This window comes from Podarcis erhardii (assembly GCF_964252035.2).
Source record: "Podarcis erhardii genome assembly, chromosome: 6".
NCBI lineage: Eukaryota > Metazoa > Chordata > Lepidosauria > Squamata > Lacertidae > Podarcis > Podarcis erhardii.
Genome location: NC_138510.1, coordinates 83,560,351 through 83,580,535, shown reverse-complemented (window position 1 = coordinate 83,580,535; position 20,185 = coordinate 83,560,351). Strand labels below are relative to the sequence as shown.

At 44.5% G+C, this 20,185-nt stretch overlaps 1 protein-coding gene across 5 annotated transcripts in view; it reads right to left on the bottom strand.

The window, feature by feature from the left end:
- KCNT2 (potassium sodium-activated channel subfamily T member 2) overlaps positions 1-18,524 on the bottom strand; it is a 229,665-nt gene extending 211,141 nt beyond the window's left edge. For 3 of the 5 annotated variants that reach the window (XM_081865759.1, XM_081865761.1, XM_081865762.1), the window contains exon 1: positions 17,968-18,524. In XM_081865759.1, coding sequence (XP_081721885.1) covers positions 17,968-18,062 — 95 coding nt within the window. In that variant the 5' untranslated portion in view covers positions 18,063-18,524. The remainder of the gene's footprint in view (positions 1-17,967) is intronic. The other 2 variants (XM_081865758.1, XM_081865760.1) reach the window with 1 other exon arrangement.
- Between the last annotated feature and the right edge of the window lie 1,661 nt (positions 18,525-20,185).

Below are 20,185 nucleotides of genomic sequence, written 5' to 3'. Positions count from 1 at the left end.
CCTTTCCATATTAGGGCAGCTCCATGTGTTAAAAACCTGTGCCAAATCCCCAAGTAAAAATACCATTGGAAAACACTAGCCTGGCATCAGTCATAATTAGGATGAGCTTTTGCCAATCTGCTCGGGTAGCTCAAATGAAAATTTAAGCAACAGAAAGCAATTTCCACCATTAGACAACTATCAAAACAACAAACCTCCAAGGTCTACCGCTGTTCTTCTAGCCAGCTGCGTTTACGGTACCCAAGTGCCAAAACAATCAAAACCTTTCCACTATTTTCTGAACCTTTAGTACTGTTTTCTCCCCTACAGAATACTTTACTTATACCTCTAGGTTCTTTATTGTTGCCAAGTGATTTACAAGACCGTTTGCTATTTTTTATCGCCCAAACAGGTGCTTATAATATTGTTTTTCTCTTAGCCTATTTTGCATGTAAACAGAAAGCCTGCTCTCTCTTTTAAACAAGTCACAACGCCGGTAGGGGGATAATACATTTTCTTTTGTAAAGACAGCTTGTACTTTACAGCCATGTGCATAAGAACCTAAAAATACAACGTGTACCTTGCTGAGGTCAGCCCAAAAGCTCCAGCATTGCTCAGCCAGAAACCCTAGGAGGCTCACAAGCCGAGGAAGATGGAGAGAGCTATCCCTTTGAGGCTCATTTCTGCCCTCTTTTTAGTCAAAGGTGCACTGCCTCCGATGTGATTTTAGCACTAACAGTCATTAACAGACATACCCTCTATGAATCTGAGTAATCCTTTTAAAAGCTATTCAGGCTAGTAGTCATCACCACATTTATTGGGAATTCCCTAAGTGAATTTGCAATGTACCCTTTCCAGCAACTATTATGGATTGATAGTAGTTTGCCCATTTAAGTCACAGAACCCTTGCCCTCCTTATGCGGAACGTTCACTTTCCAGAGTGAAATATTGTTCACATGAGCTATCTGAAGATACACTTCAACAACGTTGTTTCTGTCCCAAGTACCTACTCTGATCCCCTCCCTGTCCAGCTACTTAGCAGACACAGGCATTACACAGTCTGCAAAAGAAAGACAAACAGTGCGATACAAAGTCAAGATCTCCAGAGATGAAAGGATCGGGATTCAGCGGTTCGTGGACTTTCAGGGCTGAGCCAGGGCTCAGTTGGGACTGTGAAGTGATAGAAGTCCCTCACTCTGGCTCAGCCAGCAGAATTTACACTGGTGTAAGTACCTCCAATGGGGACGCGGGTGGTGCTGTGGGTTAAACCACAGAGCCTAGGACTTGCCGATCAGAAGGTCGGCGGTTCGAATCCCCGCAACGGGGTGAGCTCCTGTTGCTCGGTCCCTGCTCCTTCCAACCTAGCAGTTCGAAAGCACGTCAAAGTGCAAGTAGATAAATAGGTACCGCTCTGGCGGGAAGGTAAACGGTGTTTCCATGCGCTGCTCTGGTTCGCCAGAAGCAGCTTAGTCATGCTGGCCACATGACTCAGAAGCTGTACACCGACTCCCTCGGCCAATAAAGCGAGATGAGCGCCGCAACCCCAGAGTTGGTCACGACTGGACCTAATGGTCAGGGGTCCCTTTACCCTTTACCTTCAAGTACTCCAATATATATGTGGACTGTCCCTGGATCAAATGACTGTTCTTGAAGTTCTCTAAGCTCTTAACCTTACTCAGGGTTGTCATCTGAATTAGCCTGATGTTCAACTGAGAATCAATCGCAGCCAGTCCATCATTTGAAAAATAAGTCTTTAGAGCCGTCTTTTGCAAAAATGGCAACAAGACATTCCCTTTTGGTGACTGCAGCCTTGGTTTAAGGAACCATTTGGCATCTAGCTTGCATATCTGAGTTTCTAACACTGGTTGTGGCAGGAGCAGGATGAGGCAAGCAGAGACTTAGACCTATTCTAAACTACTTTCATTTCAGTACCAAGACCTAGCAACCCAAAAGAAGAAGGGTGGGGCAAGTCAAATCCCTGAATAAAGGTAACTTAGGCTTGCTTTGGCTGGCTCTGTTCATGTCGGCACATATCCCTGTACATGCAGTTTTCTCTCAGTGCCATTTCTTCCCTTCTATAGCACTAACATGTGTATTAGAAAAGTGGGAGAAGAATCATATACAGTATGTATTTTGCTTTTGCATATCCAAAATAAAAGCAAATGGCCGTTCATCACCTGCCCTAAACTAAGGAGTAACCGACATATACTACAGATGTGCAGCTTCAGATGAGATAATTCATTTGTGCATTTGCATCTGTGGATTGTTAAAAAACAAAAAAGGTAACCAGTTAATGGTTCAGGGTTGTTTAAGATGACTTGTCCCTAAATGTTGGTTAAGCTTTCCCTAAATGTTGGTACCAACTTCAGGATTTTGGGAGCCCTCCAGCAAGGCACACACACACACACACACATATATATACTGTATATAATCTGTCAAGGTAGATGCTGAATAAATGGCTCAGGCTTCACACAGGCAAAGTATCGAATATCCATTGCAAAGATTTTCATCTCTGTGGCAAGCCTTGCCTTGGTATCACCACGGGCAACAAAATGTCAATATCTGAGTGTGGGAACTTGCAGAAGGTCAAGTCTCGCATTTACTGGTGCCGAGGGGGGGAAGATAAAAGACCACAGCACAAAACACAATTATGAGCACATTAGCTCTGTTAAACCAAATGGAGCTTAAAGTGTGCATAAAGAGCCAATTTTCAAAGGGCAGCAAAGGCACACACACCTGGCAAGCCCCCAGCCCCTTCTTAGCAAGATGTCCCTTCGACACAATGTTTGTCTAGTTATGCAGCTCCTGAATTTGGATTGGGTATAGACCCACTGTTATATCAAAGAGAAAATTGCTTTGAAAAGGTTACATCCGTAGGAAAACAGAGCTTGTAAAAGGAAAGATAAACATGAACATCTACTAATTAACGGTGCAATCCTCCAACCATGTTAAGCTAATCCATCATTTTTCATTGTATGCTCTGGAGATATCAGGACACAATTTCTATTTAACGCCAGGATTATTTTTTCCAGGCAGAACTCACCGGAAATCGGCTCTGCCGCCTCTTAGGTAGGCGCCACTGCCATTATAAGAGAACGAGGGAGGCATTCATGGTGAGTTTGGGCACCTCTGTTTCTACAAAACCAGCACTACTTATTGGCAAGTAACTGAGCAAGCCCAGTGTGAAGAGGGATTCATATTGTCCCCTCCCAAGCCCCACCTGTGAGGGGATCTTAACCTTCATGGGTCCACTTAGGATGCTCTGGCTAGATAAATGATTCCATAGTCCCATCAATTTGACACCCATTCCCTTGCAGCCTGTGACAGGAGTGCAGGATCCATTTGGGGAGTTGCCTGAAGCTCCAAACTTCAACCAACACAGCCACCATTAATGGTCAACCCACAGCATTAGGAGCATCCTGTTGCCTCCATCTTTTGGATATGTCCCTCTCAGGCACCCAGTCATCTGTTCTTCTCCTTACAGCTCCTGTTTCTCCACCTCCAAACAAGTTATTTGGCCCAAGGTTCTGACAGAAAGTCAATAACAAGCAGCAGCCAAAGGCAACCATGAAAACACACCACAGGAGAGACAACACACAAATCCGAGCCAATCGAGATGCTCCACAAAAATAAAGCATGGTTCCCCAATAAGCAATGTCTGGGTGGATTGCAGTACCTGCCTATCCAAAAATGCCCTATATTTTTTTTTAAGTAATATTTATTAAAGTTTAAACAACCATAAGAAAAAAACAACATACACATACACAGACAAAGAAAAACAAACATAAAGAAACAAGTATAATTTCAATCCTTATTTTCTTAAACCTAATTTCCTCGACCTCCTCATACCTCCCCCTTCTGTATTCTAATTTCATTATCTAATCAGCAAATCCATTCCCTTATTTCCCATAGCTTTTAACGATTCTGTTCTTTTTCCATAATCAACACCTCTGTAAACCACATAATTTTTTAAACCCATGTCAATTCTAGCTTTCATTAATTTTATAATATTTATTAAGATAGTCTTTAAATTTCTTCCAATCTTCTTCCACTGTCTCTTTCTCCTGGTCTCGGATTCTGCCGGTCATCTCTGCCAGTCCCATGTAGTCTATCATCTTCATCTGCCATTCTTCCAGAGTGGGTAGATCTGGTGTCTTCCAATACTTTGCAATAAGTATCCTTGCTGCTGTTGTAGCATACATAAAAAAAGTTCTGTCCTTCTTTAACACCACATGGCTAACCATACCCAGGAGAAAGGCCTCTGGTTTCTTCAAGAAGGTATATTTAAATACCTTTTTCATTTCATTATATATCATTTCCCAGAAAGCCTTAATCCTTGGGCATGTCCACCAGAGGTGAAAGAATGTACCTTCATTTTCTTTACATTTCCAGCATTTATTATCTGATAAGTGGTAAATTTTTGCAAGCTTGACTGGAGTCATGTACCACCTATAAATCATTTTCATAATATTCTCTCTCAAGGCGTTACACGCCGTAAATATTTCACAATATTTTGGCCATTTAGACTCCATATTAAGTTTTTTCAAAGCTTTTGCCTCCATTGGTGACAGCCACCTTGGAGTTTTGTTCTCCAACAAATCTTTATATTTAATCCAGACATTATACAATGCTTTCCTGGACTTGTGCAGGAGCCAGTGTGGTGTAGTGGTTAAGAGCGGTAGATTCGTAATCTAAGGAACCGGGTTCGCGTCCCCGCTCCTCCACATGCAGCTGCTGGGTGACCTTGGGCCAGTCACACTTCTGTGAAGTCTCTCAGCCTCACTCACCCCACAGAGTGTTTGTTGTGGGGGAGGAAGGGAAAGGAGAATGTTAGCTGCTTTGAGACTCCTTCGGGTAGTGATAAAGCAGGATATCAAATCCAAACTCTTCTTCTGTGACAGGAGAAATCTCAAGAAAGCTCCCTCAGCTGATGCTTTCTGGGGACTTCATCTATCACAGTGTCCCTCTGATTTATTGTAAGTCTCCTGGGTGGCCTGTCTCTTCTCCTGACACCGGTGAAGACTTCTTCCTGTTGATTTTTCATTGCAGGAGGCAGACCATCTTGCTATGTTTGGGGAGCTATTTTCTCTGCAGAACAAAACCTTGCATGCTCACAATGAAACCCTATTGAGCTTCAGAGTTCACCTGGGACACTTCACAGACTCAGGAACCCTCGTTGCACTCCTGCTTGTACAGAATATGACCTAAAATCCATTCCAGACTCTCTTACATCTGCAGCCTGATCAAATGTAGTGGTCCAATTCCCTTTCTGGGAAGTTCATTAAGAATTACTGCCGTTGTCACTGACAAATGCCAGCTAAACGTCTAACAAACACAGTTAGAAATGGCTTAATATATTCACGGTAAAATAATTGGGGTAGGGTTTTTTGTTGTTGTTATACTATTAGAACCAAAAGAGCAATTTTAATGAAGTGCAAGTATATTCCCACAATGACACCAATTGTGTAGGAGAGCTATTTATACATACCCCTTGGGGTTTAGCACTCACGGCATTAGGTGGAAGGTGATCGCTGCTCATTATCTTATCGTTCTAGCAACAGAATTGTATTTCCGACCTCAAATCATCATCCTGTCACATACTGGAAATGGAATATCTGGGATAGGATGGCTGATCATTATAAGCTACTCAATTAGGTGGGAGCAATATAGCCCAAATCTGCACCGAAGGCATACGCCATAGATCACAATAGAATTTCCAGTCAATGTTCTTCTGCTCTTTCTTCTCTTAGCAATTAGCTTGAACCAAACTTAAGCATCCAGTTCACTTGAAAGTAAGTTCTTCTTCCTACAGCTTGGTCTAACGCAGCAGTAAATCTCACTGAAGTGGACTCCTTTTGGAAATGAAACATTGTCCAGACCCATAAAAATGTTGTTCAAATTTTACTAGCAGAACTCTTTAAAATAAAACGGAATACATCAAAGGATAAATCCAAAATAGCCATGCAAGGTCTTGTGCTGTCCAGCACAAGCTTGGCTTCTTAGAAATAAAAGAAAATTCTGAAACTTCAAACTGTGTCTCTTCCCCATTCCAGCCTCCATTGGGCTTAAGCTATACAGCTGTTGGAGAGCCATTTACATGCATTGTTCTCCCTGTAGCATTCAGAAACACTAAAAACACCACACCTTTGGAGATGGTGAATTTGCAACCCAATACCTTCTTCACATGATCAGCACAGAGTAGAAAAACAATCAACAGGTAATCATTAACTAGTTGCAGCTCAGAGAGAGCTCTTCTTGTTTTCAATGTTGCCTCATGGAAAATCACCATGTTTACACTGTTTCACCAAGACAAATTTCGACATTCTCATTTCAGTGTCAATTAAACCATCTATACTTAACAACCTGTGGCCCTGCAGATGTTGTTGGATTCCAACTCCCAGCAGCCCTGACAGCACAGCCAATGATTGGGGAGGGTGGAGCAACATCTGGTTTGAAACCCCTGTTCTAAAAAATGCACACATGATCTACTGAGTGAGCAAAGTATTCAATAACAAAGTATTCAATAGCAAAGTATTCAATTATGGGCTGGAAATTACATCCTTAAAGCATATGTGCCCAACTGAAAAGTCTGCTGGTAAAATATGTTCGTAACTCACAAAAACAACCTTGCCAAAGCTAAATTCTTTCAGTTGTCCTCACACCAGTTTTGCACTTTGTTCTGTTTAAAACACTATTCTTTACTGAAATGTGCTCAGTTATGTACTTGCTAATAGCCAAATGTAGTCACACACACAAATATGAATTTGGTAGAACTGAAGAAGCCCCTCTCTCCACACCCCAAAATACTCTATAAGCTGCTCTTGTTCATTACACTGCAATTCTAAACACTTAGTCGGGAGCAATCAAATTCATCTTAGCCTGGTTTTCTTCCAGGTAAGCAAGCATAGCATTATGTTGCAAACTGCTGAGCTCTGGGCAAGTTCTTCATATAGCCCTCCTAGCTTATACAGGCCTCCTAGCTCCTGCTCCTGCTCCACCCTTTCCCCAGGCTTTCTTATAACAAAAGAAAGAATGAACACCACCATATCTCAGCACTAGAACGCACTATCCAAGGTTTATCAGTTGGTTCGCCAAGCTGAGTGGCTCTCCTTCAAGTCTTGTAGTTTTGCCACATCTAATTTGTTCTGATGACACGAACCACACAATACCACCGAGTGAGAAATCTTTTTAAGTAATGTGATTTTTGCAAAACTCAGACTGAAGAGCTGCTTAACTTTACTATAATAGTACAGTTATGTATAAAAATTTCAACAAGTGCACTTCTGGTCACATGCAGTGTGTAGAGAAGATACAGGCAATTTGCCTACATTTCTAAGCAATACTGGGGGGGGCAGTTTCTTGGCCAGTATGGCTCCCCATACTTTCCACCCCACCCCCCTAAAAAGCAAAGTTTAGAGTGTTATTATTCGGTTGTAAGCACCCCTTCTGCCCATCTTCCCTTCTCCTCTTCACATAGGAAAATCCAGTGGGAAGCTTTTCACTGTTCTGTGTATAAATGCCAGAGGTATCAAAATAATTTGACCAGCCTGGGTATTATGCCCTTTGATTTTCTGGGATGGAGAATGCATTTCCCCCTCTGCCTCAGACAACAAAGCATTTGACGTCCCCTAAATCACACCTGAAACTTCTCCACACCACACTTAATTGTGTAGGTATGAACAAAGAAACCTGCTTCTTGGGAGAAAAGCAATGACAAACCTAGACGGCATCTTAAAAAGCAGAGACACATCACCTTGCCAACAAAGGTCCATATAGTTAAAGCTATGGTTTTCCCAGTAGTGATGTATGGAAGTGAGAGCTGGACCATAAAGAAGGCTGATCGCCGAAGAATTGATGCTTTTGAATTATGGTGTTGGAGAAGACTCTTGAGAGTCCCAGGGACTGCAAGAAGATCAAACCTATCCATTCTGAAGGAAATAAGCCCTGAGTGCTCACTGGAAGGACAGATCCTGAAGCTGAGGCTCCAATGCTTTAGCCACCTCATGAGAAGAAAAGACTCCCTGGAAAGGACCCTGATGTTGGGAAAGGTGGAGGGCACAAGGAGAAGGGGACGACAGAGGACGAGATGGTTGGACAGTGTTCTCGAAGCTACCAGCATGAGTTTGACCAAACTGCAGGAGGCAGTGGAAGACAAGAGTGCCTGGCGTGCTGTGGTCCATGGGGGTCACGAAGAGTCGGACATGACTAAACAACAACAACATGAGCCAAGAGTCCCCAGGAAAACATGAACCAAGGGTTATTGGACAGCTCCAAGCAGGCATCACTAGATAAAATGTGCACCCTGTAGTATCTGCACTATGATCAGTTCCACACAAGTGGAACCAGCCCACTTATCAATTCCCAACTCTCACCCTACCGCCAAATGGCCCACACAGACTAGTCCTTAGCACAAAGAGAAGATTATTAATATAGCATCATAATGTGCATTACACTTTAGAAAGCAACAGGGAAAACAGTGAAGGCAGAAGGCAGAGGAACAAGGAATAAATGTGAGAAATGAATATTGTATTCTATTTACAGCAGCCCACAGAGAGGAACTGGAGCAATTCTATAGCCACGTGCGCACATGTTCCTTTAGGAAAGGGGCAGAAAGGTATCATATTTGCCAGTGACACATTTGTGTTGTTATCATTCTCCAAATAAATCAGTGTTGGCCAAAGCACAGCAAAAGAGTTGTCTGCCTCTCGAGGGACCACTAGGTTATGCAATCCTTCTTCATTAAATATTTCCTATCAGTGAGGGCTGACAGTTTCTATGGCAATGTAACCAAAAATTTCCCCAAGAGCAATAATGTTTCTATGAAAATATGTACACACTAGTCATCCACATAAGTGCTAATGTCACAGCAAAAAACAAAAAGTGATTTACTTAATTGGCACAGTCTTTTGCAATTCAGATCTGTGAACTCTCTTTCATTCTCCATTTAAGCTAAAATGCCAACTGAATATTTTCAATTTCTGCTTAAGATAATGAACCATTGTAGCTATTTCAAGCATAGGAAGTCAGACGTTCCCATAAATACTAACCAAAGTATTTCAAGGAGAAAATATTTAATTTTCTTCTGATTCCCTAGGGATACTCTAGTCTAGTTTATCCATGGCAGCTCCACAAAAGGTTCACAATCCATGCTTCCCAAATTCTGATTCCATCTCTCAACAGCAGCAGATACAAAAACTTTCTGCATGAAAGGGGAAGCTTATGCAGGAGCGATGGGCACACATGAAAAGCTCCTGCACAATTCATGTGTGCCATCACCCTTGAAACTACTGATCACTTGTTGATGGGGGAAAGTTGGTGTCTGTCTTGGCTCTTCTCCTTGGACTTGAAACTGGACTCGTAACCACATCTGGAAGTTTGAAAACCTTATTGAGCAAAGCACTAAAAGGTGAAGGTAAAGGACCCCTGGACAGTTAAGTCTAGTCAAAGGCGACTATGGGGTTGCGGCACTCACCTTCCTTGTCCACAGACAGCTTTCCGGGTCATGTGGCCAGCATGACTAAACCGTTTCTGGCGCAACGGAACACTGTGACAGAAGTCAGAGTGCACAGAAATGCCGTTTACCTTCCTGTCGCAGTGGTACCTATTTATCTACTTCCATGGGCATGCTTTCGAACTGCTAGATTGGCAGGAGCTGGGACAGAGCAACGGGAGCTCACCCCGTCATGGGGATTACCGAACCGCCGACCTTCTGATTGGCAAGCCCAAGAAGTTCAGTGGTTTAGACCACAGTGCCACCCATGCTATGGTGTCCCAACATAGGGCAACAGGCTACAAGTAGGTGACGCATGGTGGAGTACAACAAGATAACGCTAGGCATAGCCAAGATGTTGATGCAATACTAGGAATGTGTCCCCCCCTTTCTTTGGAAGAGCAGGACAGGGACATCCATTTGCGTGGTTCATGTCCTGAGCCCAGGACTAGGCAAGCAAACAACTCTTCCTCTGCAGAGGCCGCTTCTGTGATGCAGGTTTGCAGCAGGGCTGATGCTGCCATGACCTTGGAGACAGATGGCTCAATGCTAGGCCTTTACCCAGATGCCTCACCAGGAAGGGAGGCCACCCTGTTGACAGGGGGAGAAGCCAGATGCAAGTCCACATTGGGAGACATCAGGCTTCGGATATCCTGTGCCATGTGAGCTAAGTGCTCCTCTGACACCCTGCTAGGCCCCACCCTGGGATCCAAGTCGCTTCCTCCCAGTCTGCTGGGACACTCTTCTGGGTCAAACTATTCCTGGGATCCTAGTTTCTCATTCCCCAGACCCTATCTGTGACCATCAGACCTTGGGTCATCCTCCTGCAGACCCAGAAGCCAATCAGGGCTGGCAAGAGTGTCAACCAATCAAGATGGAGTGGAAAGTTAGCACCTGAGAGCTAAACTGTCAGATAGGACTTGGTTAGAGCCTGGATAGGATTTATAGGGCTAAGAAATAGCTTGGCTAGGGATTAGCTTGGGTGGTTAGGGAGTTGCTAGTCAGGGCAATTCAGTTTATTTCCCTGAAGGGAAGTAAAAGATCCTGGAAGGGGCTGTAAGTGCTTTACTGGCCTAGTAGAACAAATAGCCATTCTAGGAGGAATTAGTTTAATCAGAAATAAGGTTTGAAGCAGACATTTTCATTAAGGTTCTTCGTTTCTTTTGTAAAGTGTTTGTCTTATTTTTTTGGAGTTGTATGCTCCAATTATTATTATTTTATTAAGAATATTACAATGATTTAAAGTAAAAGAATAAATACATAAAGAATTTAAAAGGTAGAGGAAAACAACAATAACCACGTGACAATAAAAGTTAATTAAGATTACAGAACTGTATAATATATATGTAAATGGATGAACTTATTGTTTCCCTCAAGTATACATTGATTCATGGGTCACCATGGTTTCAATAAATATGTTCCAGCATTATTAAATGTGTCCATACATAAGCTTTGTCTGAAAGGTTTCAAGAGTTGTCATCTCATCTATCCACTGATCAAAAGAGGCCATATTTTTGTCCTTTCAGTGTGTCAATATCAATCACTTGTAAAGTGATTCTGACTGAAACAAAATGTTGTGCCTTAGCAGAGTAACCATTAAACTTTAACCCTGATCAATTATGTTTAAATAGAATTCCAGTTTTGTTTGCAAACATGCCCCATCCTTATTTTGATCCTCTGTTTCAGGAATGGATATCACATGTTTCCCTTTCATATAATTAAGGATCCTTACTGCTGAATATTGGTAGGCACTGACGCGGGTGGTGCTGTGGGTTAAACCACAGAGCCTAGGGCTTGCCGATCAGAAGGTTGGCAGTTCGAACCCCCGAGACGGGATGAGCTCCTGTTGCTCAGTCCCTGCTCCTGCCAACCTAGCAGTTCAAAAGTACGTCAAAGTGCAAGTAGATAACAGGTACCGCTCTGGCGGGAAGGTAAACAGCATTTCCGTGCGCTGCTCTGGTTTGCCAGAAAGCGGCTTAGTCATGCTGGCCACATGACCCGGAAGCTGTACGCCTGCTCTCTCAGCCAATGAAGGGAGATGAGCGCCGCAACCCCAGAGTCGTCCGTGACTGGACCTAACGGTCAGGGGTCCCTTTACCTTTACTGCATAGAGAGAAATACAGACCTCTGAAGTGATACTGACAGGGAGTGTCTAAGCTTTAAAGCATCCAGTGGGAACCCTTTTTTCTCCAGCGAAAGCCATATTCCCTTGGGGTCAAGGACTGCATACCAGCCATAGGCAAAGCCAGAACCAATGACAACATTCTTTTAGATTAACTAATCCAGAATTAAGACCACTTTGCTTCAGTGGTAAGCATCAGATTAGAATCACCAATTCCAGGCAGATCTACTTGGAAGTAAACTCCATTTGGATTGATGGCTTTGCAAATAAGCACACCTTTTTCTCTACCCAAATATATCTGCTGTTCTTGAAAGCCAGTGAAAGGAATTCCTTTCATCACAGAGGCAAAGATAGCAGAACCCTACCTATTTGTTCTTGGCTTGAGAAAAGACTTCTATTCTCCCAGGCAAACAATAAGGGTGGGAAGGGGAGCAAAAAGGAATCAATTTCTTTGTAGCAAATAAAATGCTGCCCCTTCTACTTGTTCTGAAGCTGTGTAGAAATGTGTTTTGTTGTGAGGGAGAGGGCTAGTGAACACATGCTAAAACACAAGGAAAAAGAAAGGGGGAAATGGACAGGAAGAAATGAACTTTGGTGGGATGCAAGCTTCATGTGCTGGTCCCAGGGGCCAACCGAGAGGCGAGGTCCAAGTCCAGTCTGAGGTCGATGGTGTGGTATGGAGGCTGTCCGTCAAAGCTGTAGCTGGATCCAAGGCGGGGAGTCGGGTGGGGTTAGGAACTCTGGCAGAAGAGCAGGACAGGGTGCAGGAAGGAACAGGCTAGCAACAACGTTGCTCCCGCAACCTGGGACTGGGGCTGACTGGCTTTTATCTGCCCCGAGGCATAGGGCAGCCCCGGTCCACAGGTGACTTGCCTCTCCTGGCCTGGAGGCGAGCACTCCTCCTGCAGGAACTTAGTTCCCTCCGCCTCTCTGCCCTGAGCCTCTGCAGCTCAGGAGAGGCTGGAGGGTTACCGGACCCAGATGCAACCTCAGCTTCCCCTGATGGGGCTGAGAGTGGAGCACCTGCAGGCAGTGGGTCCTCCATCACCTCAGGGGCCAGAGCAGACTCAGCTGGTGCCTGCACCTGAGGATCCAGCACAGGTGAGGACCCTTCAGGCTCAGGCCCCAGCCCCGGCTCAGCTGGTTCTGGAGGCGGGGACTCCTGTGCAGGCTGGGATTCCTCAGGTTCAGCCTCTGAGTCCACATTCCAGGCCATCACACTTCAGAAGGGAGCTGCATAAATTGAGGCTGGAGTTGCATGTGGCCTCTGGGTCACAATTTACCTACCTATGCACTGCATCACCAAAAAAGATGGCAGTATTACATTTTCATCCAAAGAAATAACCTTACTAAATTTTACTCCAATCTATACACCTCCCACAACCTGTCTGAGCAGGAAATTAGAAATTTCCACTCAGGACTGATCATGCCAACCTTAACTGGAGAGGAGCAAGAATTTGTGGACAGTCCTATCACCCCAGAGGAAATAAAGATCGTCCTCAAAAACCTGAAACCACACAAACTCCATGCCTGGATGGCTTTACAGCAGACTTCTACAATAGATTCAAAGAAATCCACGTTATCATAGGGGCCTCCATCCCGAAAACTTGGACCTCCTCCAAAATAGTCTCTACCCCCAAGCCTCTGAAAGATAGCCTCAAAATAGAATCATACCGCCCAATCTCACTAATAAATCAAGACTACAAGATATTTGCATCAATCTTGGCTAACTGACTAAAAAGCTTCCTACACAAATTAATAGCCCCAGACCAGGCTGGCTTTGTCCCTGGTTGCAACATAACAGACTCCATTAGGAAGTTGCAGAATCTGGTTGAACACAGCAAAACAACCAAACTCCCACTGATGATCATGTCCCTGGACATCCTCAAAGCCTTTGATTGTTTGGAATGGAAATACTGCACCTAATAGAGGTACAGTGGTACCTCGGGTTACATACGCTTCAGGTTACAGACTCTGCTAAGCCAGAAATAGTACCTCGGGTTAAGAACTTTGCTTCAGGATGAGAACAGAAATTGTGCTCCGGTGGCGCTGTGGCAGCAGGAGGCCCCATTAGCTAAAGTGGTGCTTCAGGTTAAGAACAGTTTCAGGTTAAGAAGGGACCTCCGGAACGAATTAAGTATTTAACCCGAGGTACCACTGTATTAACCAACATGAAATTTGGCCCCAACCTGTGGTTTAACTAGCCATCAAGAGGAATAGCACAAGCACCCATTCTCTCATCGCTGAAACAGAACAGAAGTAAGCACACAGATGTTTGCTGCATAGTATTGCTCAATGAGGCCAGCACTTCCCCACCTTTGGTCCTTCGATTCTGTTAAACTACAAGTCCCATCATACCTGACCATTGGACCATGCTGGCTGCGGCCAATGGGAGTTGTAGTTCAACAACTGGCGAGCCAAGGTCGGGAAAAGCTGGATTCAGCAATACAGTGTGGCCAAGTACTGATTCACATATACATATTTATTGATTGATTATGGGAGCAAAAAGCATCAATTTGCACATGCATGGATAGAGTATTCATATCAGCTCACATCGTAAATACTTTTTTGTGTGATGTCTGCTTATACATTCTGATGCAAATGATATGGTGATGAGTAACCTAGTGAAATGCATGTGGAAACCAGATGCAAGAACAAGTTCATATGAGGTTATAAAAACTTCACAATAGCACAGGAGTGATATGCACCTATCAAACATGAACCATCCATTTAACATCACTGAAAATCAATGTTCTCATGAAGCAAACTAAGGCTACAATCCTAAGCCTACTTACTTGAGAGTTAAGCCCCGTTGAATTCACGAGGACTTACTTCTGAGTCAACATGATTACGATGGCAGCCTTATTTCTGAAAAGAATATTTCAAAGTAGGTGTGGTAGCAGCCAAGTATTGTCTCTGGAAGCCTCAGTAGGCTTTGAGATGCAGAGTTGCGTGGATTTATTTCTGGAGAAGGATTATAGAGCAGCAGTAGACTAGGGCTGGATCTAGACACGTAAAAAAAAAACGTTTCAGGGAAACACATTCTAAACTTCCTAAAGGGAAATCACGTTGGCCAAAGATGGGACTCGACAGCGCCATCCACTGTCACAGTGTTATAACGCATCGAAAACACTTTTTCTTTACCCATGTAGCGGAGTCCTAGATGTTTAGGAAAATGAGGTTCAGGTTCATAACTGGCATCTCCTGTTAGAAGAATCAAAAAGCAAAATATATTAAAGGCCTCCGCCGGAGATTCTGGAGAGCCACTGCCAATCAGAGTTTACAACACTGGAGTGGATGGGCAAATAGCCTGATCTGGTACAAGTCAGTTTCCAGTGTTCTTAAGTTCAGGGCAAGGCATGCTACAGAAAACTCATTAGGATGCACAAACAGGTGCAAACATGGCACTGTCACAGCTATTTATAAGGACTGGTTTGCTCATCTCCCTTCTTTTTCTTTTTCATAAGCATATGAAATTGCTGGACGAAAACTCATCACATTACATCTTAATTACCTGAACTTGCAATTTGACCAACAGATGTGCCCCAAGCGGACATACCACAGTGGCCCCCGTTTCAGCTCAACAATTACAGTAGTCCAAATCTCTGCGCTGAGATATTGGCTAGGCAATTTTAGCAAATTAAATGCTACGTGCTTCTGTACAATAGTGCACCAATGCCTGTGATCTTCAGAAAGTGTCCTTTACTGAAGCATCTTGTTTTGAGAAGAAGTGCTGCTTGATAAATCTAGCACGGAGTGTACAAGAATCCACTGATGTCACTGTCACGCTACAACTTAAACAAAACACTATGAACACCTATGAACACTCCTTAAAATCAGCAGTGCTTCCTTTCTTTAACTTTCATTTGCCAGCAATCAGTTTTAATGATGCAGCCAGAACCATATGTGCACTTTTTACAACAAAAGTGGTTTGCCGACCATAAAAATGGTAGGCGTGAGAGAGCCATGTTGGCCTCCCTTAGAAAGAGCTCTTCCGTTTAATGGCAAACAATTTGCTTTTATCTCTTCAATACTCCTGTTCCCTCACTTAGAGTCAAGAGACATAGCTGCTCCTGATTCATGTCTTTTCTGCCCCTCTTCCTCATAATATCTAACTTAAAACATTGTGTGACGCAGCGGCATCACCAGGGATCCACAAATTTTGTCTCGCCTGGGTAGCCAACTCAAAGTGTCTTTTTTTTTCCAGAAACACAAGGAAGACCAGGAACAATTCCTTGCTCCCCTCTGCAGCTCGGAGCTCAGAGTTGCCCCCCCCAAAAAAAGGATCTCTATAGTATCAGTTGTTTTACAACAACCAACATATTTGGGATGGTCTTAAATCATTCACCTTCCCGCCAGCAGTCAGAGGTTAAGGAACTGCAATACCTGACAAACTTGGCCAACTGGCACAGGCAACTCTACAATTTCATGATTCTATGCTGAGATTTCTGCATTGCAGGGGGTTGGACCAGATTTCTAAAAAGTCCTTGGGGTCCCTTCTAACTTCTAGATTCCACTTACCATATACAGAGTGGTCTCTCTCTCTCTTTTTAATATAGCTATACAATTGGACTTTAAAACTGCCTCTCAGGCTGCAAACCTATACCCACATACCTGGGAGTAAGTCTCATTGTACATAATGGGACTTCCATCCAAGGAGATATTTTATAGGATCATACAGATAGTAACACAATTTGCCTACAGTTTGCCTTCTGGTTTGCTTTAATTCTGATGCATATTTTCTCCCTTTTATTATTTTATTTTATTCCATTTTACATAAAATATAAATGAAAAGGTAAAATTGGTGGGTGGGAATCAGAGAGATCTGCTGCACAAGTTTTTGGGACAGCATCTTGGTTGTCCATCTCGCTTGGTTAGGAATATTCTCTGATTGTACACAGCTGTAATAGTGCTGGATTTCATGTATCAGTCAGGTCAGGGGTGGGATTAGATGTTCTTCCTAGTGCCATGACTCTCTGACATATTCCACTCAAGCAAAAAGGTATCCATGCAGGTTTCAAGGAACACTGGCAAGATTGTTCGCAATCAGCATCCACCAAGACATTTTCCCCCCCATTCTGAATTTCAGTTATCACTGTAAAAAGATAGGATATCTAATTAACACCTGAGACAAGGTAGCTCAGCCCCATCAGGGAAAGTAGGCAAGAAGAATCCATTCTTAAAATATGGATCATGGAGAAAGACATTCTTGTGATCAATACCATTTATTTTTTAAGACCCTAAGGAGAAATTTGCAAGGGACTCGGCATACCTGAGTGCTGCAGGACTGCTGGAGAAAAACAGGTGTGGACTTTAGCATCCACTTGGCAGAAGACCACTGACACCCCATATAAGAGCAGGGCGTGCTTTAAGAGACAGAAGCTTGAAAATGGACTTTTTTGTTTTTAGAAATTTCTCACAACCTGGCCAGAAGAGCACCCACCAACCTGATGTTGGGATTCACCATCAGCGCAATGTGGAACAAATACACCATGTTTTTAGAAGTGCATCGCAATCTGAGCTGACAAGCATCAATCACCGTGTCATATATGGAAGCAATGCATTTATTATTAGACATCTCTCCCAATATAAGGGGCACGTGATACAGAAGGAGCAATGCTCAACACAGGCACTGGGCTTCAGATGGCACAAGCTGATGGAGAGAAAGGGAGAGGGAAAAGGGGGGAAATCACTGCTAGTAGTTTCATCCTTTCCTGAAAAGGGAAAGCCAGCCTGGGTAAACACTTTAGGGATCTCAGACACATCAGAGGCAGATAATCTCCTGCATGAATTGGGAAGTATTGATGGGCATGTGTGTATCCTCAGACATAAGGTAAAGGTACAGACATATATCATGAAGGGTGGTAGGAAATGTAGCGTCCACAGATAAGGAAGAAGAATAGTATGGGATAACAGCGCTATCACACTGCCGGGTTGTGTGTGTGTGTAGACACACACAACAGCAGTAGGCTAGACTTTACACGGATCTGCAAGACGGGTACAAATGCGTGTGCGCGCACGGAAGAGTAACAGGTACAAAGGGCTGGCGCAGGCTCAAGTGACACTGAAATGCCGTGGTCAACTTCGAGGAGCTGATAAACATCAGGGCGCCGCCGCCAGCCTAAGGAAATAAACCCCCTCAGCAAGAACACGCGAGCCGTTATGCATATGCACGGGAAACGTGCGGGTGCAGCTGCGGGCACGCATGCAAGCCCTCGCATGTAGGGACAGACGGAGTTGCAAGAGGAACGCTGCATCCCAGCATCTTTGCATCTCGAGGCGATGCGTGCTGCAAACAAAGGGCAAAAGTCTAGAGGGGCATCTTCCTCGCCTCGAGGAACATCCCCTCGGAGCAGCCTCCCCCCCCCCAACTCACCTGTCGTCGTTCTGCCATCCCTGATCGCCCAGCAACAAATCCCGGAACCTGTACCTCGGAGGAAGCGGGGGGACCTCGCTCTCCAGATCCACCATCCTGCCTTTAGGAGAGAGGGAAAGGAACCCTCCAGGCTGCAAGGTACCACCACCAGCAGCAGCAGCCAGCAAGCAGACAAGACGACGGCAGCAGCGACGCCTTTGGAGCCGAGAGCGGAGAGGAGGCGCCGCCGGCGCTGCGGGGCTCTATCTTTTTCCCACAGGTGAGGCTGTAACTCCCCGCCACCTGCTGCGCGAGAGACCCTCCCCCTCCTCCAGCTCCCCCGCCCGGGCGTCTGAAATCGCAACAGGAGGCAAAGTAGGAGGGGGAGAAGCGAGCGAGCGCGCGCGCGCTCCCGCGTGCGTCTCAGCCAACCGGGCAGCGCCTTCCGAGGCACGCGCAGCTCCTTCCAGCCGACAACAAAAGGCTCGCCTTGCTCGCTCCTATCCTCTGCCAGCACATCCCCAGCCAGCCATGCAAATGCCGTTTGGAGATGCCGCTGAGAGCGCAGCCAATCGGCGACCGCCCGGGTGGGGAAGCGGAGGTCGGTGACGTCGGCGGGAACCTCGGCCCGTCCACCAATAGCGAGCCTCGCTTGGTTAGCCGAAGGAGGGCAGAGGGGGGTTTCCTCGCGCAGGCCAGAACTGAGCAAAGTGGCTGGGGGAGAAGCAGCCGGTTAGCGGGTCTGAAAGATGTGCTCAGGATAAACCTGCATCCAGTTCCATTAAGTTCTTTGAGATTATTCCCAAATTAATGAGTTTGCAGGGGGGGTTTTCCTCTCATCTCAAACTGGATTTGCTCGTAGGATCATAGAACTGTAGAGTTGAAAGGAATATCTGGGGTTAGCCCAACCACCAGCAATGCAGGAATCTCAATATTCATGGCAGGTGACCATCCAACCTCTGCTTTAAAATCTCCAAGGAACGAAAGTCCACCACCTCCCGAGGGAATCCGCTCCACTGTCGAACAGCTCTTCCTGTCAGGAAGTTTTTCCTGATGTTTAGTCGGAATCTCCTTTCTGCTGTGCCTTGAACAGCAGCTTCCCCGACAGAAATGTGTGCATTTCTTTGCCTCTGTCACAAATGGTTCTTCTGGAAAAGGAGTTGCTGCTGAGAGCCAGCCATACAGTCATTTTGAAATTCAAGTCAAAACTCAACTTCTTATACAGGGATCGGCATACTTTTTCAGCAGGGGGCCGGTAAAAACACGCTGATTCCTGGACAGTCCACGGGCCGGATTTAGAAGGCGATTGGGCCAGATCCGGCCCCCAGGCCTTAGTTTGCCTACCCATGTTCTTATACGTTTACATGTTTCTACATACAACTCAACAATCCTTAAATAAGAACTGTTTAATTTCCCTAATGCAAAATTCCAGTATATAGGAAACAAATGCCACTGGGGTAGGGGAGGAAATCATTGTGCCTTGTGTCAGTTTCTGCAATAAAGCATTTTTTTTACTTTATCTGCTTACACAGTACCCAATGTTCTAAATAAGGGTTGTCTGGTTGTCAAGAACTGTTGCTGTTTTCCCTTAAGGAGCAAAGGCAATTTAACAACAGGGATTAATGCAGCAAATTCAACAACAACAACAACCCTAACCTTTGTTATTTGATTTTATATCTGAAACTTGAGTCTAATAACTTGGACATTTTGCATAATATAGAAATCTGCATGCATTCTGTCACATTTTCAACATCTGAAAATATTAGTTCAATAAATCCTGTTCGTTCTTTCAGCAGTCATACACTATATAAACAATTTCTAAAACTGGGTCTCTTTCAGAGAAGTGCTTATTTAGCTCTTATGTTATCTGCCAAGTTCTTCCCACAATAGCTCGAAGAGAACAGTAGTTGTTCTCTCCCCAAATCACCTTGTAGAATTCCCATTGTTATCTTAAAATATCTTACCGTTTGATAAACACAAGACTACTGTATATTGTTACAGGCCACCGCAATCTCTGCCTAGATGCTGGGAGTCTTGGCACTTAATCAGGGTTTGTGTTTCCTTCGGAAAATTAAGGCACTACAGAGGATATAATGTCTTTATGAAATAAGTTTTTACTCAACTCCCCCTTCCATTTACATCACCACCACCCCAACCCTGGCAACCTCCCTTTCAAAAGCCACCTGCAAAAGACACATTTCCCTTTGGTAACATCAGGCCTCCCGTAACCCTGGCAACC